The 19,562-nt window shown below is 38.2% G+C and overlaps 1 protein-coding gene across 1 annotated transcript; it reads right to left on the bottom strand.

Moving 5' to 3' along the window:
• Positions 1–17,484: 17,484 nt before the first annotated feature.
• LOC129619739 (glycerol-3-phosphate dehydrogenase 1-like protein) lies at positions 17,485–18,706 on the bottom strand. The gene has a single exon (XM_055535048.1). It carries the CDS (start codon positions 18,538–18,540, stop codon positions 17,485–17,487), a length of 1,056 nt encoding a protein of 351 aa, XP_055391023.1. The 5' UTR covers positions 18,541–18,706.
• Positions 18,707–19,562: the final 856 nt, after the last annotated feature.

The following is a 19,562-nucleotide window of genomic DNA, read 5'->3' as shown; positions in this document are numbered from 1 at the left end:
ACGGCAGCCCACCAGGCTTCTCTGTCCCTGGGATTCTCCAGGCAAGAACACTGGAGTGGGTTGCCATTTCCCTCTCCAATGCATGAAAATGAAAAGTGAAAGTGAATTCGCTCAGTAGCGTCCGACTCCTAGCGACCCCATGGACTGCAGCCTACCAGGCTCCTGTGTCCATGGGATTTGCTAGGCAAGAGTACTGGAGTGGGGTGCCATTGCCTTCTCCCATATTGGTTTACAGTTTTCATTTTTTATTATGTTGATATCTTCGGTTTTAGTATCAGTGTAATACTGCCTTCACAGAGTGAGTTATGAAGTATTCCCTCCTTTTCCATTTTTTCCTGAAAATAGGCCATCAACTTTTAATATAATTACTGAAATGGTTAGATTTGTCTACCATTTCATCATTTTTTTCTGTCTTCTCTGTTTTCTAACTCAGCTATCACCACCTCTCCCCCGCCTCCTTTCCTATCTTCTTTTAGATTACTTGAACATCACTTTAGTGCTCAGTTTACATTTGCCTACTAAATTTTTTACTATATAGCTTTATATTATTTTTCATGGTTGTTTTAGTGATTGTAATATACATACCTAACCTTTCATAATCTACTATGGTTAGTTTTGAACCACTTCATATCAAATGTAGAAAAGTTGCATCCATATAACTCTCTCTTGTGGTCCTTTATATTATGTATATCATATGTATAACTTGTACATACATTGAAAATCCCAGGCCAGAGTGTTATACTTTTTACTTTCAACATCTTAACAGAAAATATAATCTTTTTTACTTGTCCAGATATTTATCATTTCTATTGTTCCTTATTTCTAAAGATTTATGTTTTCCTGGGGTGTTATTTCCTTTCAACTTGAACAATCAGAATCTACTTTATCATGTCTTGTAGAATATGTCCGCTGATGATGAATTTTATTAGTTTTTGTTCATCTGAGAATGTCTTCATTTTTCCTTTATTTTTGAAGGAAAATGATACATTTCTGCTGGATGGAGCATTCTGAGTTGACAGTTCTTTCAACAGTTTAAAGATGTTGTTCCACTGTCTTCTGTCCTTTATTACTTCTGATGAGAAATTCATAATTATTCAAATCACTGTTCCACGGTATGTCAGAGTTTTTTCTCTAGCCGCTTTCAAGATTTGTCTTTATGTTTTGTGCTCAGAAGTTAGGTTAGGATCTTTTTTGAAGTTATCTTGTTTGAATAGTCAAGAACTGTGAAGGATCTAAGATTTTACCTTTCCTGTTAGCTAACATGTTAGTCTGATATAATTTTGTGGATGCTGGTAGAAGACATGATACTCCTGGGAAAGAGGCAAAAGATTTTAATACCTATGACGCTGCAGACAGCATGAACTTCATGTTCATGAAATTTTTTGCCTCCTAGGTCCTATCTTAGGATACAGGGCAGCCCAGGAGGATGCTGTTCATGCAGTGGTGAATCAAACTGAGGAAACCCCAATCTTTTAAAGGATGCTGAAAAGTGACATTACCATTATCATAATGGTCATGAAACAAATTTATCCTCTGCCTCAGAGGGAAGCACTGTCTCTGTCATTCAAGATTATTTGCTATACAAGCATGCTTGAAAAAGATAGTCCAAAACAAAAGCTGATACAAAGTATGCAGAACTGCCATAAGGAATTGTCTTCCAATAGGACCATGCTGAACTTCTTGGATATGTTAATGTTCATTTTTAATCATAATTTACCAAGTTTTTGGCTGTTCTTCAGATATTCAGTCCCGTTGTGTATATTAGACCTTTTGATGAAGTCCCACAGGCCTCTGATATTCCATATATTTTTCCTTTAGAAGTTACTCATTTTATAAATGGAAGTTTGCCCGGCTTTACCCATTTTCCCACCAACCTGCCAGCAACCACCAATCTACTTCCTGTTTCTATGAGTTTGAGTTCTTTCCGTTCAACATATACGTGAGATCACTTTTGTTTTTTTCTATCTGAGTTACTTAACTAGCGAAGTGCCCTCAAGATGCATCTATGTTGCTATAAATGGTAGAATTTTCCTTCCTTTTAATGCCTGAATAATATCCCATTGTATGTGTGTGTATTGCGTTTTTTCATCCATTCACCTATTGGCAGACACTTAGGTTGTCTCTGTATCCTGGTTATTGTAAATAATGCTGCGATGAACATGTGGGTGCAGATATCTATTTGAGCTTGTGATTTTATTTCTTTAGGTATGAACTTATAAATGGAATTGTCAGATCATATAGTAGTTCTATTTTTAATTTTTTGAGGAAACTCCATACTGTTTTTCATAGTGGCTTCATCAGTTTACATTCCCACCAGCAATGTACCAGGCTTCCCTTTTCTCCATGTCTTCATGAATACTTCTTACCTCTTGTCTCTTTGATAACAGCTATTTTAATAGATATGAGGTGATAGTTTATTGTGGATTTTTTTGAATTTTTTATTGCTATATAGTTGATGTACAATATTATATGTTATAGGTGTATAGTATAGTGATCCACAACTTTTAAAGTTTATACTCCATTTATAGTTATTATAAAATGTTGGCTATATACCCAATGTTGTACAATATATCCTTGTAGCTTATTTTATACATAATAGTGTGTACCTCTTAATCCTCTCCCCCTATATTGCCCTTCCCCACTTCCCTCTCCCTGCTGGTAACCACTAGTTTCTTCCCTATGTCTGTGAGTCTGTGTCTTTTTCATTATATTAACTAGTTTGTCATAATCTTAAAGACATTTTGTATTTATTTTCAAAAATTTAAGCATGCCACATGGCTTGCAGGATCTTATTCCCCAACTAGGGATCAAACCCAGGCCCTGGCAGTGAAATCTCTGAGACCTGACCACAAGACCACCACGGAATTTCTCTTATATTTTTTAGATTCCACATGTAAGATATCGTATTTGCATGTGTCTTTCTCTGTCCCATTTCTTTGACTTAGCATAATGCCATCCAAGTCCATCCATGTTGCTTCAAATGGCAAAATTTCATTCTTTTTTTATGGCCAGGCATGCACGCTAAGTTGCTTCAGTCGTGTCTGACTCTGCGACCCTGTGGACTGTAGCCCGCCAGGCTCCTGTGTCCATGGGATTCTCTAGGCAGGACTACTGGAGTGGGTTGCCATTTCCTTCTCCAGGGGATCCTCCCAACCCAGGGATGGAACCCACATCTCTTTTATCTCCTTCATCGGCAGGTGGGTTCTTTACTGCTAGCACCACCTGAGAAGCCCTTCTTATACCCAAGTGGCATTGTCTTGTGCATGTGCATCCATCTATCTATCCTTCTACCTTGTCTTCTTTATCTATTCATCTATTGATGAACACAGGTTGCTTTCATATCTTGGCAATTGTAAATACTGCTTCTATGAACATTGAGGAGACTGTACCTTTTCCAATTAGTGTTTTTGTTTTTTTTTTGGATGTATACCCAGAAGTAGAGTTGCTAGGTCATATGGTAGTTCTATTTTTAGTTATTTTGAGAATTCTTCATACTGTTTTCCATAGTGGCTATACCGATTGAGAGTTCCCTTTTTTCTACCTCCTCGCCAATGCTTGTTATTTATGTTATTTTTGAAGATATCCATCCTGATAGGTGTGAAGTGATATCACTGTGGTTTTGATTTGTATTTCCCTGATGATTAGTGATGTTGAGCACTTTTTCATGCACTTATTTGCCATTTGTATATCTTTGAAAAAATATCCATTTGGGTCCTGTATCCATTTTAAATTGGATTTTTTTTTCAGTTACATCAGTTCCTTATGTCTTTTGCATATTAATCTATTATCAGAGACATGGTGTGAAAATATTTTCTCCTATTCTCCTATAGATCAATTTCCATTTTGTTGATCATTTCTTTTGCTGTGCAGAAGTTTTGCAATTTGTTGTTGTCCCACTCATTTATTTTTGCTTTTGTTGCTTATGTCACTTGGCATCGTTTCTAAAAATTCATTGTTAAGACCAATGTCAAGTAGTCTTTTCCTTATGTTTTCTTCTTTTAATTTCAGTTGTTTTCTCTTTTGATTTATTCTTTGATTCAGTGGTTGTTCAGGGATATGTTGTTTGATTTCCATGTTGTTTTCAATTTTCCAGCTTTTCTCTTGTTATTGGTTTCTAATTTTATACTATCTCTGTTGGAAAAGATAGTTGATATATTTTTTATCTTCTTGAATTTGTTGAGACTTGTTTTGTGACCTAAAATGTAATCTATTCTAGAAAATTTTCAGTGTTCAGTTGAGAAGAACATATATTCTGGTGAGGTTAGATAGAATGTTTTGTATACATATGTTAGGTTATTTCACCTTTAGTGTTCAAATCTTCTGTTTCCTTATTGATGCTCTGTCTGGTTGATCTATCTGTTATTGAGTGGGGTATTAAAGTCCATAACTGTTATTGTATTGCAGTTCATTTGTATTTTTAGTTATGATAGTATCTGATATATTTACATGCTCCAATATCGAGTACATAAATATTTCCAATTGTTATAGCTCCTCTATGAATTGATTTTTATCACTATATGATGATCTTCTCATGTGACCATTTTGAACTTAAATTCTATTCACTGTGTTTCAAGTGTAGTTACCCTTGCTTTCTTTTGATTACCATTTGCTTAAAATATTTTTCTGTCTCTTTTTTCTCAGCCTATATATGTCCTTAAAGCTAAAGTGAATCTCATAGTCAGCATATGTTTGGATTTTGCTTTTATTTTATTTTTTTTTATCTATTCATTCATCCTACATCTTCTGAATGGAGAATTTAGCCCATTTATACTTAAATTAAATTATTGATGAGAAAGAACTTACCATTCCCATTTAAAATATTATTTTCTGACTTGCAGATCTGTTAATTTTTAAAACTATTTTTCTCTTTTCTTTAGATTGAATAATTTCTGTGTTACCTCTAATCTTCTATTGAACCCATCTAGTGAATTTTTAATTTCATATACTGACTTTTTCAGTTCAAAACTTTTTATTTGGTTATTTTTTAGAGTATGTATTCCTCTAAGAACTCCTATCCTTTAGTCATTTCAACTGTGTTTTTCTGTAGTTCACAAGGCATAGCTTAAATTCTTTGCCTGATAATTCCAAAACATGGGTCATCTTCAGAATGGCATCTGCTTATTGTATCTTCACTTGAGAATTGATGAAAGCTTCCTCGTTCTCAGCAAGCTGTACACTTTGTGATTTTATTCTGGACAATGAGAATGTTATGTTGAGTAGACACTGGATCTGGTTATACTCCTCTGGGGAATGTTGGAGAACTTGAGTAGATTAAGATGATGTGTTCTATTTTGTTGCTTCTAGTTTATATCTCAGTTTGGTTTTCAAAGCATTTTATAAGCTAGTTTGAGTCTATTACACATACGAGTAGCTCAGACGTTAGTGTGAGACATGGGCAGTGGGTCAAATCTCTCTTTACTTCTCTATGCCTTTATTGTGTTGGATGGGTCTGTCCCACACATGCATAGATGATAAATAAGCCTGAAACTTGTGTAAATTCACAGATTTACGGAAACTCCCTGTCTAGCCATCAGTGTGCTGGGATTTCTTTATACTATCCAGCGCATAGACTCTACTGTTCCTTATTTCTCTGATCAGAAAAAAGGAGGTTCCCCTGTGGCTGCTACCACTGGTAAGTGACTTTATGATTGGGGCTCATTCTCCAAGGCAAGGCTGTGAGGAAAAAAAGGGAAACATTCCTCACTTTCTTTTCTATATTTTGCTCCTCTCTGCAACCTGCCTTCTTTGGTTTACTTTTCAGAAGCCTCAGAAGTTGACTGTAGAGCTCTCAGATAATTGACAACAAAGTGTTTTTTTTTTTTTTTGTTTGTTTGTTTTTTTTCTGCTTTTCTGTGATTAGACGAATGGGCTATGAAATGTTTATGTCCAGTGCTGATTCCAGGACCACTGCTGTCCTTAATTTTTTAAATGAAGATAATAATTTAAGGCATGTCCTGAGAAGAAAATTTAGGGTTCGGTCATAGAAAAAACTATGACTATACGTTCTTTGCTTTTCTTTTTTGATTTCTTCTTGCCTTATTCTGGGGTTTCTTTCCCAAGACTCACAGTACTCTCATGTCTACTCCTGACTTTCTTGTGCCTCCTGTTTAAAACCTTACCCAGGCCGATACTCATTTCTTTTGTAGTGTTTTTCCAGCCGTGTTAAGAATTCCATTTTCTCAACAGCCTACCTGAACTTAGTTATCAGTTGTAACACACTTGATAAACTAATTCTCTTTAAGGTGCTATTGTCTGATAATGGTTTTCTCTCTAGTCAGTATTCTACAACCCCCTTATAAGTGTCTTTTTGGAAGGAGACTTTATATTAAATTTAAAGTCTCATCTCTAATAGTAGAATTTTAAGCCTTGATAGCAGGTGTTTATAAAGATACTTTTATAAGGATGATTAGCAGGAATTCTCAAATAAGTTTGAAAAATTTTACCCAAATATGAAAGTGATCATGCTTAGTTATTTATATGTATAATTTTATTATTTATTTTATAAGAAAGGCCTGCATGATAATTTAAAAAATTGTATTAGCAATAAAAGTAAAGTATATTTTAGTAATAGTTTAAACATTTTACTCTAATTTTTGTATTCAGCAATAAAAAATAGAAAAATCTCTCAGGAATATCCAGGGTTATTTTTTGTTATTACTTTCATTATGACCTTTAAGATATCATTAAATACTTTTACTAAATGAAAGGAAAATGGTAAATATAATAAGCTATGAATAATAAAGGCTTAAATATAAGTAAAATCTTCTAAAATTCACATGGCATATTTTTATATACTTACCCTTCAGGTCATTCACACCTACCTGAGTGAAATTTAGAGAATATGAGTCTAAATTTATAGATCTTCTTCATATTACAATGTATAAAAACATTGACCAATAGCATAGCATTTGGGCAATTTAATAAATAGTCTTTAAAGTTTAGGTCAAGCTAATCCTTTCTCCAAAATTTCCCCTTATTCCTCCCCAAAGAAGCAAATATTTCACTCTGTATGTATCTAAAAATATTTTTCATATTGTATTCTTATTGATTGTTCAGTTGACAGTCTCCTTCACTGGACTATGGGCTTCTTCAAATCAGAAACTATCTTATTCAATCTTTGCTTCTTTAGAGTCATAGTAATCCTTATTTAATGTCTACAAAAAGGGAGATGAAAAGTAAAGAAGGAAAAAAGAAAAGAAAGAACAGATGGATAGCACCCTGATTCTTATGGTCCATGTAGGGCTGGGCGTGAGACAGCTATGTGTCCGAAACTTGGGTGAATGATGATGAAGTGTAAAATTGGAAATTCAGAGTCCTAGGTTCCCATCATGTGGGTAAGAAGAAATCAGTGCATTAGTGCTTATTTAGTATTAGAATGTGAAGGATTCAGTAAATCAACAAGAGAGGCAAGGCAGGTGAGGAGAGAAACCGCTGTGGCGTGGATTACCAACCGGATTGAGGTCAGGTGGTCAGAGCTCAAGGGTTAGCCACATACACACCACAAGGAACTATACACATAAAGGAAGTCTGATTTCAAGGGTTTATTTGATGCAGTGGTTGAGGAAACGAGAAGCAGCTATAGACATCTCTTTCCTGGCACTGTTTGAAAAAAAACAATCATTGAGATTTCATTTTTACCCTTAGTCTTGGGCTATTTTAAAGACTCTCTAGGAACCCACAAATGCTGAAACTGCAGAGCATTATTAAGTGTTAAGTGTATGCACACAACCGTGGGAGATGCTAAGTTCTATGCTCAGGATAAGGTCAACATACAACGAATCTGTTTTAGGCAAAAAACAATATGCCCTGTGTGTGTGTGTGCATGTGCACGCACGTGTGTGTGTGACTTTGGCTGGGCTGAAATAATGTGTTTCAAACTTGGCCTGGCAGGAATCCATGTTGTGAAAAAGTCAAATAATATTGGGGGAAAATTCAGCAAACACTTGAAGATCAGTTAAGGTTTAGAGGTTAGGGTAGGTGAAGCATTTTGCTCTTGTACTTTTACACTTTTCCCTTTTATCTATCAAGATACTGGGCTACCACATGATGAACAGAAATTTGTTAGCTCCATTTGAGGAACTAGCCATTCGATTAATTCAGTTGAATAGATATTTTTAAATACCTTCTATATGTCCAGCATCGTGCTGAATATTGTGCAAAATAAAAGATAGTTCTTGGCAATGTCTTGCCTTTGAAAATATATTGGGGGGAGATGTCAGTGAAGCAGTATGAAAAGATAGAGGAAACTTACAACAAAGATCTTAAATGAATTTAACAAAAAGCCGTCAAAAGCACTGACTTCTTGCTTTCTCAGATTCTACCAATGATGAGGATAAGTAAGGGATGATGTGGATGACTATTGGATTGGGTTTTGATTATAGACCTCTGCTTAGATTTTTTTTTTTTTCCTGTTCTTGAAATTCTTTTCTTTCTCTTGGGTTCCAGGGCACTTGTTGGGGACTGGTATCATTCTTATGGCTTTTGTGCTCTGGCTGTGGCTACCCAAGTCCTTGGATTCGGGGAAGTCCTAGAAGGGGCTGGACCGTCTAACCTCTCTTAGGTAATAGGAGAGGAACAGTGTGGTGTAAGCAGGAGGTGGGTGCATTTAGACCAGCTGAAACAGGCACAGGAAGGAGGTAAATATTTTCAGCTTGTACAGGACTGTTATAATTGACTCTGTTTTTCTTGAGGTTGAGAGAAGAATTTTTTTTCTAATTTAATGAGAGCTCTTATGGCCAACCCTAGATGGTCTTGTTTTTTCTTTTTAATTTTTTTGTGACTCCAGCTGTTTGGTGTTTCAATTTCACAGTAAGTGCTGTCAAATAACTTAGAATACATTCTTCAGGGATGCTGTAGGACACATTGGATTGCAAGGAACAAAACCCACTCAAGTTAGCTTAGTGAAAGGATTTTTATTTAATATAAGAAACACAAAAACAAGCCAGGCTTGTGAGAATGGAGTTGGAAACTGGAAAGCTGTTAGGAATGGAGACAGCTACTCTCTCTTTCTCTCTCTGGGTTTCCGGTTTTTGGTTTCTCGGCATGTTTGCAGTATTTTCTTATTTATCTGTACAATTTAGCTTTCTATGACCTAAAAATTAGTGCACACTTGGTCAGAAGTGGTCACTCTGGCCCCATCTCTGCATGATATTTCAGGTAAGATCCCACTTATCTAACTCTAGCTCTATTATATAGGTCTTAGTTCAAGGTCTCAGGGAAGAGACCTTGGAGATTAGTGCTCATGTGTTGCTCAATCACCTGTGGCCATAGGAGGAGAATCTTCTGGTAAAAATATGGCCACCTAGACCCACCTAGACTCCTGAAGTTGATGCTGTGCTGTGACGTATAAGTTGACATGGATTGGGCAGGAATCCCAAAACTGCCTGCTGCTGCTAAGCTGCTAAGTCACTTCAGTCGTGTCTGACTCTGTGCGACCCCATGACGGCAGCCCACCAGGCTCCCCTATCTCTGGGATTCTCCAGGCAAGAACACTGGAGTGGGGTGCCATTTCCTTCTCCAATGCGTGAAACTGAAAAGTGAAAGTGAAGTCGCTCAGTCGTGTTCGACTCTTAGCGACCCCATGGACTGCAGCCTACCAGGCTCCTCCATCCATGGGATTTTCCAGGCGAGAGTACTGGGGTGGGGTGCCATCGCCTTCTCCCCAAAACTGCCTACAGAAGTGCATTTGAATGACGTTTACCCATGCAGCACTCCTTCTTGCCAAAATCAAATCACTTTTCTAGTTCTTTCTGCAATAGGATGACTCACTGTTATCTGGAATCAAAGAGTTTGAGAGCTCACGGGCCTCAGAGAACTAACCACCAAGTTAGAAAGTTATCATTTGTGTTTCCCTAAAGAAATCTTTACAGAAATGGATCCTCATGTGTTCAGGTGGCCTGACTAAATATCTTGGAGTCTTCTGTGCTCTTGATAATTAGGACACCTGGCCACACACAGTACAGATGAATAAGCTTTGCATATCTATTTATAAAAAAGAAAAGAGAATAATAATATGGATACATTGACATGGGAAAGAGATATCAGTGGGGAAGTTTCCCTCTTCTGATTTTTTTCACTATAAATTGGTTTAAAGAAACTCAATTGTTTGGATTAAAATCTATCTAGGAAATTAGTGAATTGTTTGATTTAATTCATTCATTGAACATTTCCTCTTTTTATGCTATGCGCTAGATACCTGTTACACCATGTGGCAATCGTGATGACGTTTCTTGATTTGTATAATTGTTGGCCTCTTTGTATGCAAGTGAAAGTGAAAGTTGCTCGGTTGTGTCTGACTCTTTGCAACCCCATGGACTCTACAGTCCATGGAATTCTCTAGGCCAGAATGTTGGAGTGGGTAGCCTTCCCCTTCTCCAGGGAATCTTCCCAATCTAGGGATCGAACCCAGGCCTCCCACATTGCAGGTGGCTTCTTTACCAACTGCGCTATCAGGGCTACATAATTTGTGGGGCCCAGTACAAAATGAAATTGCAGGACCCCTTGTTCAAAAATGAAGAATTTCAAGATGGTGAGAGCAGAGCATTGGATCACATACAGAGCTCAACCTGTGTATCTGTGAAGTCTGCCCTGAGTATGGGAACTTGTCTTTTCACTTTCTCATGAGGAAAATAGAGGGTACTCTATTTTATTCCTATAGAACAGATACATAAGGTAGACCAGATAATTCTGGTCCTTTCTCACACTGTCATTGTGCCTAAAGAAAAAGCTCATAGGGTGCAATTTTTTTAAAGAATAAAACTCACTACTTCTAATTATGACATGTCATACTTTAGTTACGATGTTGGATATCTGTAGTCATTAGTTAATTATAAAGAGGTGTTCCCTATAATGATTTTCATGTTAAACTTCCCCCTTAACTTGCATTTTTTAAATTAGTGTTTAAAACTTTCAGGTGGTAAATTTATAAACTCCTTTGAAATAGATTTTATATACAGTTAATTTTGGTTTAGCTTTTATTCTGGATTATAATAGCCTACAAAATAGCAACCCAATACATTTTAGTTGAGGAAGACAATTGACTAGTTGTGTTTCAAGGGGATACAGTGATTTATAATGCCAGACTTTGTGAATTGCAAGTCTTTATTATGCAAAACCAGAGGGAAGTGGTTTATCCTGAGAGAAAAATGGCAGCTTCCTACGAACTGTATAATGTACCTTAAAATAATTTAAGTAATAAGTTTCATCTCAGGAGTTTCATTAACTCAAACAGCATGTATTGTAAAATATATCAGGCTGATACATTATAAAAATGTTGAATTTTTAAGAAAAAAGAGCTCACATAAAATATTTAGATGAAAAAATTTCTAAAAAGAAAATAAAGGCTCCTGATTTATTCATAAAAAAATTATGATAAAATTATCCTTTGTAGAGTCAGTATAGCTTGCAATTCAATATGACTATGCTGGGAAGGTCATTCTCTTTTTTGAGATGAGCTGCTGAACTGATCAATCTCCTTTATGTGCTCTTCCCACCGAGGTGCTCCCCATGACTCTGGCTGGGCTCTCTATAGGGCTGTCTCACACTCTCCCTGGGCAGATGTCTCTGTGTCAGGGACAAGGAAGACACAATATCAGATGCTGGCAGGAACTGTGGCTCTGGGTATTCAGGACTGCCAGCCACAGGCTTATACAGTCTTGCTTGGTTTCTGAACCAGAAAAAGCCTGACTCGTAGTACATTGACAGCCTCTTTCCCACCAGGAGGAATGATCTGTATGGTCACTGTGCACTCATTGTCTGATTCAGTGTCTGGCTAAGAAGAAATCGGTACCCTCACCTCTGTTTACCTTGCCATCCCACTGGAAGTGTGGCCAGTCTGCTGTACGGATCTTCTGTCGATGGGCTCTTGGTTTTTGGTTCTCACTCTAGTTTTCTCCTGGGACTTAATTTTGGATCATGGAATTGGCTGGGACTGAACCTTATTTCCAAGCTCCTGCCAGGCTTTTCTCCTTGGGCCTGGATCTTGTTTCTAGCATCCTTTAAAAAGACTTAAATAGACCTTCCTAATCTTGCTCTGCCTCCTACTTGGATGCACAACTCTTTCATTTACTGGATATTGTTCTGTGTGCCCTCTCTTGTTCCTTGAAATGAGATTTTTGGAAATGTGGTGATATACCTAGATTATTTTTAAGTTTACAATATTTTTAAGTGTGCTTCGATGGGACTGCAGATCTCTTCCCATAGTGGCCTTGCCTTATTGTTAGATTTTCCTCAGCTCATAGTTTTGAAGATTCTGAGTGTCACCAGGGCTTCGTCAACTATGACAGGAATCATGAAATTGGTTGAGATCAATCATTAATTGGAGTTAGCTTAGCAAGGTGTTTTGGATGTGGTCTGAGTTCAGTGGTTATAACTGAGTTGATCTCTGTTAAACAAATGTGAAATATATTCTCTCGACAAGACAATTCTTTTGTGATAATGAACAGTGGAAAGTACCATTCTATGAGAACTTTTCCATCTTAACTCTTCCCCATTGTGGGGCAAAACTCAGTGTGATTGCTTTTCTATTAGCCAGAGAAGCTGATCCATCATCCTTTCCATTGTCATAGCTCCAAGAGACAAAGAAGTTCTAGGGCCAATTCAGGGCTCCTATTTTTTCTTCAGTAGCTCTTGAGTTGCAATCGGCTCCAGAACCTCCTCTAGAAGAATTAGGGGCAATTGAATTTTCAACTCCCATTTGGCAGTCGCCTGACTACTAAGGACCTACTCTCCTTTATCTTCTTCTCTGCCCACCTGAACCTGTTCAGAACCAGAGTTCTTCCCTGGACAAAGCTGACTAGAGATTAATGTGATGAAGAAGACTGCTTTTAGCACTTGCTCCCTCCATCTGAGTGCCCATTCTTTTATTTCCTAGACCCCAAGTCCTCTCTTCCATATAAAAGCCCACTCTCAGATTCCACTTGAGGAAGAGCAAAGTACTTCCAGTACAAAATGTAAGTCAATAATAGCTATTATCCTGTTTTTATTATATATAAATATACTTATATTATCTCTATTTATATATGTTATACTTAAAAACATGAAAGATAGAAAGTTGTTAAAAATAGGAGGCCAAACAGATTAGAATTAGATTAATATACCTAACAAATAAATAAATAATAAATAAGTTATAATACATAAATAATAAATAAAAGATAAACCTAACAAATAATAAGTAAATAAATAAACCTAATTTATTTAGATTAATAAATTAAATGATGAGGATGAGGAAATTTGAGAGAGGGAGAGAAGATTTGATTAAAAATTTAGGTTAAGAATGCTAGATGTAATTGAGAATTAATTCTCTCTCTAAATCGTCTGATATGTAAAGACAAAGCTACAACATGATCAGATTTATAACCTTATTTTGTCCTAGATCAAAAGAAACATACACTTTTAAAGTCAGAGATAAAATTATAAAATATATATACATGCACACACATTATATATATATTTGTGTGTACATATAAAAAAATGTATACACCCTATATATATTTCTAGATTTTTAAGGAATATATTTATCAAATATGTATATATATTTAATGTGTGTATGTGTACATATGCATATATATGTATTTATATATATAGCACATTTCCATGATGCCATTTTCTAGTTGGAGTTTTTAGGGGTTTTGTTCAGTCACTAAGTCGTGTCTTTGTGATCCCATGGACTGCATCATGCCAGGCTTCCCTGTCCTTCACTAGGTCCTGGAGTTTGATCAAACTCATGTCCATTGAGTTGGTGATGCTATTCAACCATTTCACCTCTGATGCCCTCTTCTCCTCCTGCCCTCAGTCTTTCCCAGAATCAAGGTCTTTCCCAGTGAGTCAGCTCTTCACATCAGGTGGCCAAAGTATTGGAGCTTTAGCTTTAGCATCAGTCCTTCCAATGAATATTCAGGGTTGATTTCCTTTAGGATTGACTGGTTTGATCTCCTTGCATTCTTAGGGACTTCCAAGAATCTTCTACAGCACCATAATTTGAAAGTATCAATTCTTTAGCATTCAGCCTTCTTTATGGTCCTTTAGGAGTTTTAGGACATACCTACTTCTGAAACTGTACAAAAATGCACGTCATAAGATTATCCTTTGGTGAAGTCACCTTAACTTTGAGAGTTAGATAGGAATGAACCTGTTAGTATTTGTTATGGTCTAGATATTATTCATTCAGTGTTGACTTTGTATTTTAGCCTGGCCCTGGCAGTCATATTAACTCTGTAAAGAGATTGTGTAGATATATTTTCTGCTTGGGTTTGGTGACCTAACCAACAGGTTTTATTTGGGTTGAGAGAGACAGGTTTCAGCAACTTTAAAAGTATTTTCTGCCTATTTTCTTAGAAGATATAAATACCTCATTGGGGATTTCATTGTTTATGGCCCTTTTATTCTTCAAATACTAAGTAAGATGTCATTAGTGGGATTGATTTTCTGTTAGAATACATTTTACCCTGTGCACACATATATTCCTTTTAGAAAAAGAGAAAAAAAATGTCCATTTACTAACCCATTGACTAGAGTCCAGGGGTACATGAAAATGAAGAAAATGGGGGAAAGTCCCATTCATTTTTTTAAAGTTCCCTTTTTATTATTGTCAATGCAACACAATTCAGGGAGAAAAAAAAAAGCTTACCTAAACAAATAAAATTATAAAATAAGCTGGTTAAAAAGTAGGATCAGTAGCATAGGTTTGGGGGATTAAAATGTTTATTAAGCTTTTAAATCATTTCCTTCTATAGTCTGTAAACAAATATAGTACATGATAGGTAAGAAAACCAAATATAATGCATGTATAGTACTCTTAGATTAGAACTAGTGGGAAAAACCAAAAATTCTTTCGTACAGAGGCACCTCACTGTTCCTTGGGTCAATACCATGGGGCCATATTATAGATAAGAGTTAAATGAAAATCAGAAGGAATTTAGCTCAATTCTACCTGCTAGGATAGATTTTAAGACAGGTATTTTTTATATATTACAGTAGCTGTGCTTTCATATACTACTGTGTATAGAAATTTAAAAAATTCTCACAAAATCTATGACAATCATTTCAGATATGTTTGGAAAAAAGAGAAGAAGGAAAAATCCCCAAGCTGGAAAACAAGAAGGATCAAAATCTCAAAGTGACTGAAAGTCAATGAATATATAAGTGATAGTCATATGTTCCCTTAACACTTACCATGTTCTATGTAAGGTAGCCTATCTCATTTAAGAAGATACAGAAATTCCCATTCTTTATTCTAGAATTAAAAGCACTTAGTCCATACAACAGAGAAGGCAATGGCACCCCACTCCAGCACTCTTGCCTGGAAAATCCCATGGACAGAGGAGCCTGGTAGGCTGCAGTCCATGGGGTCGCTAAGAGTCGGACACGACTGAGTGACTTCACTTTCACTTTTCACTTTCATGCATTGGAGAAGGAAATGGCAACCCACTCCAGTATTCTTGCCTGGAGAATCCGAGGGACGGGGGAGCCTGTTGGGCTGCCGTCTATGGGGTCGCACAGAGTCGGACACGACTGAAGCGACTTAGCAGCAGCAGCATACAATGTGTCTCAGTGAGGTTGACATTCACTTGCTTGTACCTGAGAGTGTCACACCTTAAAGCTTCATCAAAGATCCACGGCAGAGTTCAGGTAGTTATCTATCCTCATTTCTTGCAGAGAGAGGGGGATACTTGAGCTGTGCTAAGGCCACTTCAGCCTGGAACAGTGTTCCTTGGAAACTTTGGCAAGTTTTCTTGCCCCCTGCCCAAAAAATCTCCATAATCTAATATGTCTGGGACTTGCTGGGTTAAAAAAACAAGTCTCAGTAACAAACTAACATACATTCTGCCCCTTCAAGAGGGGTGTACAGATGCAGCTTTTTCCAAACTCACTGGACCTTGTGAGGGAACACTGGAACCACCACTGGGTTCCAGGGAACATGGTTTGAGAAATGCCAATCTAAAGTAAATTTTCTAAAGTAGTGGTTTTCAAACTGTAGTGAGTGCTGAAACACATGGAAGGCATGCCAAAAGCACAGATTCAAGACCCCACTTCAGAGACCTGGAGTCGAACCAGGTGTTGAACCATTTCTAAGAGTCTCCAGGTGAAGCTGATGGAAAGAAGTCCACACTTTGCATGGCATCCTTCCAGATAAGGACCCATACAAACTTCAGCTGCAGGAAGCCTGCTGATGGCCTCAGGAAAGGCTGTGTATCCTACAAGCAATTAATAGGAGGTCAAAGCAGTCCATTGATGCCTGAGCAGGTCCTGGCACAGCTCAGGTAGGGGGAGAAGCACTGGGCTTGACTCTGGCTCTGACCCAACTCACCAGGCAACCAGGCACAGTGACTACATCTTAAATGAGGAATAATAGCAGCCCCCTTTCAGGGGATCTGTGAGGCTTAAAGGAAATGCTTGCACAAAAGAAAAGTGAAAGTGTTAGGAATCCAGTTGTGTCTGACTCTTTGCGACCCCCATGGACTGTAGCCCATCAGGCTCCTCTGTCTATGGAATTCCCCAGGCAAGAATCCTGGGGTGGGTAGTCATTCCCTTCTCCAGGAGATCTTTCTGACCCAGGGATCAAACCTGGGTCTCCCAAGCATCATACAAATGTGGTTAATCAGAAGACTGTGGCAGCCACATCAGGAAAATCCCAGATGAGTTTTCTGTCTTCTGCTACTCCCCAGCCTTTAAGAGAGCATATTCTGGTAGTTAATGAAGAGAAAAGAGGCTAAAAATGCAGAAAACTGAAATGAGAGGAATATATATAGCCTAATTAAAAATATGTAATTGTTTAAAATAATGCATCAACCCAAAATCAAAGTAGTTGATTATGTTGGTTCTGAGACAGTATTTAAAAGTTACAGTATATAGATTTTTGAACCCACTCACGCTGGCACTCTACCATGTTAATGCTGGCTAAATTAAGAGAATGAGAAAAAAAAATTCCTTCACCAAAATGCATATGAATTAGATTCAAAACTTTTAGCTGTGATAGTTCCAATCTTTCTTTTTAAATTTGTTTTTTAATTGGAGGAAAACTGCTTTACAATGTTGTATTGGTTTCTACCCTACAACAACTGCAAATCAGCCATAATTATACATATCTCCTCTCCCTCTTAAGCCTCTTTCCACTCCCATCCCACCCTCTAGGGCATCACAGAGCTTCAGGCTGGGCTCCCTGTGTACCAGCTATCTATTTTACATGTGGTAGTGTATATATGGCAATGCTTGATAGTTGCAACTTTATAAAGTATCAGAGTGGGAGAATTTCAGAAGTAATTTTTAAAGGGGCCTTTAATTTTGGTTCATAGAAACATCCACAGAACAAGGAAGGCACACACTCACAGACTCATATATGCTAAAAAATGAACCTGTAAAAATTCACAGCACCTGTGATGGGGTTACAATCACACCAGCATCTTGTGGCCAAATCCCGGTTTCCATTTGAATCCAGACAAGCAATCAGAAAGGCAGGACTTTCCCTAACATACTGCGTGATTCCCTTTATGTATACTCAGGATGATTCTGGAGACAAGACAACATCTCTTCTACAGGCCTGCCTTCGTAGCAGATCTGGTACACCGCCGTGAACAATGGAAACTTGTCCAGCAGTCCCTTCGGTTTGAGGATGCCATACACCTCGGCGGAAGTCTGTGGTCCTTGCAGCTTCTGCCCGTTCAGCATCTCCTTCTCCAGTTCTTCAACGGTCTTTCCGGTCGCCGCAAAGGCCTCAGCTACCTTGCGGTTCCGGCCCGCGTAGCAGGTAGTGATCAGGTCGGCCACGCCGCAGCTCTCCAGAAAGGTGGCTTTGGACACGTGGCCCTTGCAGAAGATCCTGGCGAAGGCGATCATCTCCATGAGCCCCAGGCGGATGACGGCAGCTTTGGTGTTGTCGCCGCAGTGGAGGCCGTCGCAGAACCCGGCTCCCACAGCCACAATGTTCTTCAGAGCGCCACAAAGTTCAACAGCGTCTGCCTCAGCAACCACCTTAATTCGAAAATTTGGAGTCTGCAGAAGTTCTTTGAAGAGGAGGCCGTGCTCCATTACCTTGCTACCGATGGTGGTCTCACAGAACTTCTCGGCAGCCACCTCATTGGCAGTGTTGGCGCCCATCAGCACACTGACGTCAATGTCCATCTTCTCTCGGATGATGTCAGAAATGAGCTTCAGCCCCTGCGGACCCTCATCTATGCCCTTGATGAGGCTGATACCCAGGGCGCCCTTGGGCACTTTCCCAGAGATCTCCTCGCAGATGCTGTTGATGAACTGGTGGGGGATCACAAACACCAGCAGGTCTGCGTCCCACACAACCTCACTGAGGTTGGGGACTGCAATCACATTGTCTGGCAGCTTGTGTCCAGGGAGATATTTTACATTTTCATGGTCGTTATTTATGATATCTATCAGTTTTCTCCCATTAACCATTTCTTCAAAGACCCACATCTTGACCGTGGAGGCAAACTTCTGAAGTTTCATAACATTATTACCAATTATTTTTGCAATAGCTGAACCCCAGTTCCCCGAGCCCACAATGCACACTTTCAGGGGTGATTCTGTCATGGCCTCTCCGCAATGCTGCAGCCCCGCAAGTGCCTCCCCAAGCTGGTTTGCCGTCTGCCTCCTCCTGCTCTGCCCAGAAACATTCACTTTCACCTAAAAGAAAGCAGGATAGTAATATTGAAAGAAATATCACATAATAAGCACAGATAAAAATTAATAGTATTCTGGGGGGAGGGATAAATTAGGAGGTTGGGATTAACATAAATACACTACTATATATAAAGTAGAGGAACAACAAAGACCAACTGTATAGCACAGAGTAGTATATGTGAACCGTGAACTTCCTGATGTTCAAGCTGGTTTTAGAAAAGGCAGAGGAACCAGAGATCAAATTGCCAACATCTGCTGGATCATAGAAAAAGCAAGAGAGTTCCAGAAAAACATCTATTTCTGCTTTATTGACTATGCCAAAGCCTTTGACTGTGTGGATCACAATCAACTGTGGAAAATTCTGAAAGAGATGGGAATACCAGACCACCTGATCTGCCTCTTGAGAAATGTGTATGCAGGTCAGGAAGCAACAGTTAGAACTGGACATGGAACAACAGAGTGGTTCCAAATAGGAAAAGGAGTACATAAGGCTGTATATTGTCACTTTGTTTATTTAACTTATATGCAGAGTACATCATGAGAAACGCTGGACTGGAAGAAGCACAAGCTGGAATCAAGATTGCCAGAAGAAATATCAATAACCTCAGATATGCAGATGACACCACCCTTATGGCAGAAAGGGAAGAGAAACTCAAAAGCCTCTTGATGAAAGTGAAAGTGGAGAGTGAAAAAGTTGGCTTAAAGCTCAGCATTCAGAAAACAAAGATCATGGCATCCGGTCCCACCACTTCATGGGAAATAGATGGGGAAACAGTGGAAACAGTGTCAGACTTTATTTTTCTGGGCTCCAAAATCACTGCAGATGGTGACTGCAGCCATGAAATTAAAAGACGCTTACTCCTTGGAAGGAAAGTTATGACCAACCTAGATAGCATATTCAAAAGCAGAGACATTACTTTGCCAACAAAGGT

Source organism: Bubalus kerabau, chromosome 9, assembly GCF_029407905.1.
Source record: "Bubalus kerabau isolate K-KA32 ecotype Philippines breed swamp buffalo chromosome 9, PCC_UOA_SB_1v2, whole genome shotgun sequence".
Taxonomy (NCBI): domain Eukaryota; kingdom Metazoa; phylum Chordata; class Mammalia; order Artiodactyla; family Bovidae; genus Bubalus; species Bubalus kerabau.
Note: the sequence above shows the minus strand (reverse complement) of the source record. Positions and strands in the feature narration are given on the sequence as shown.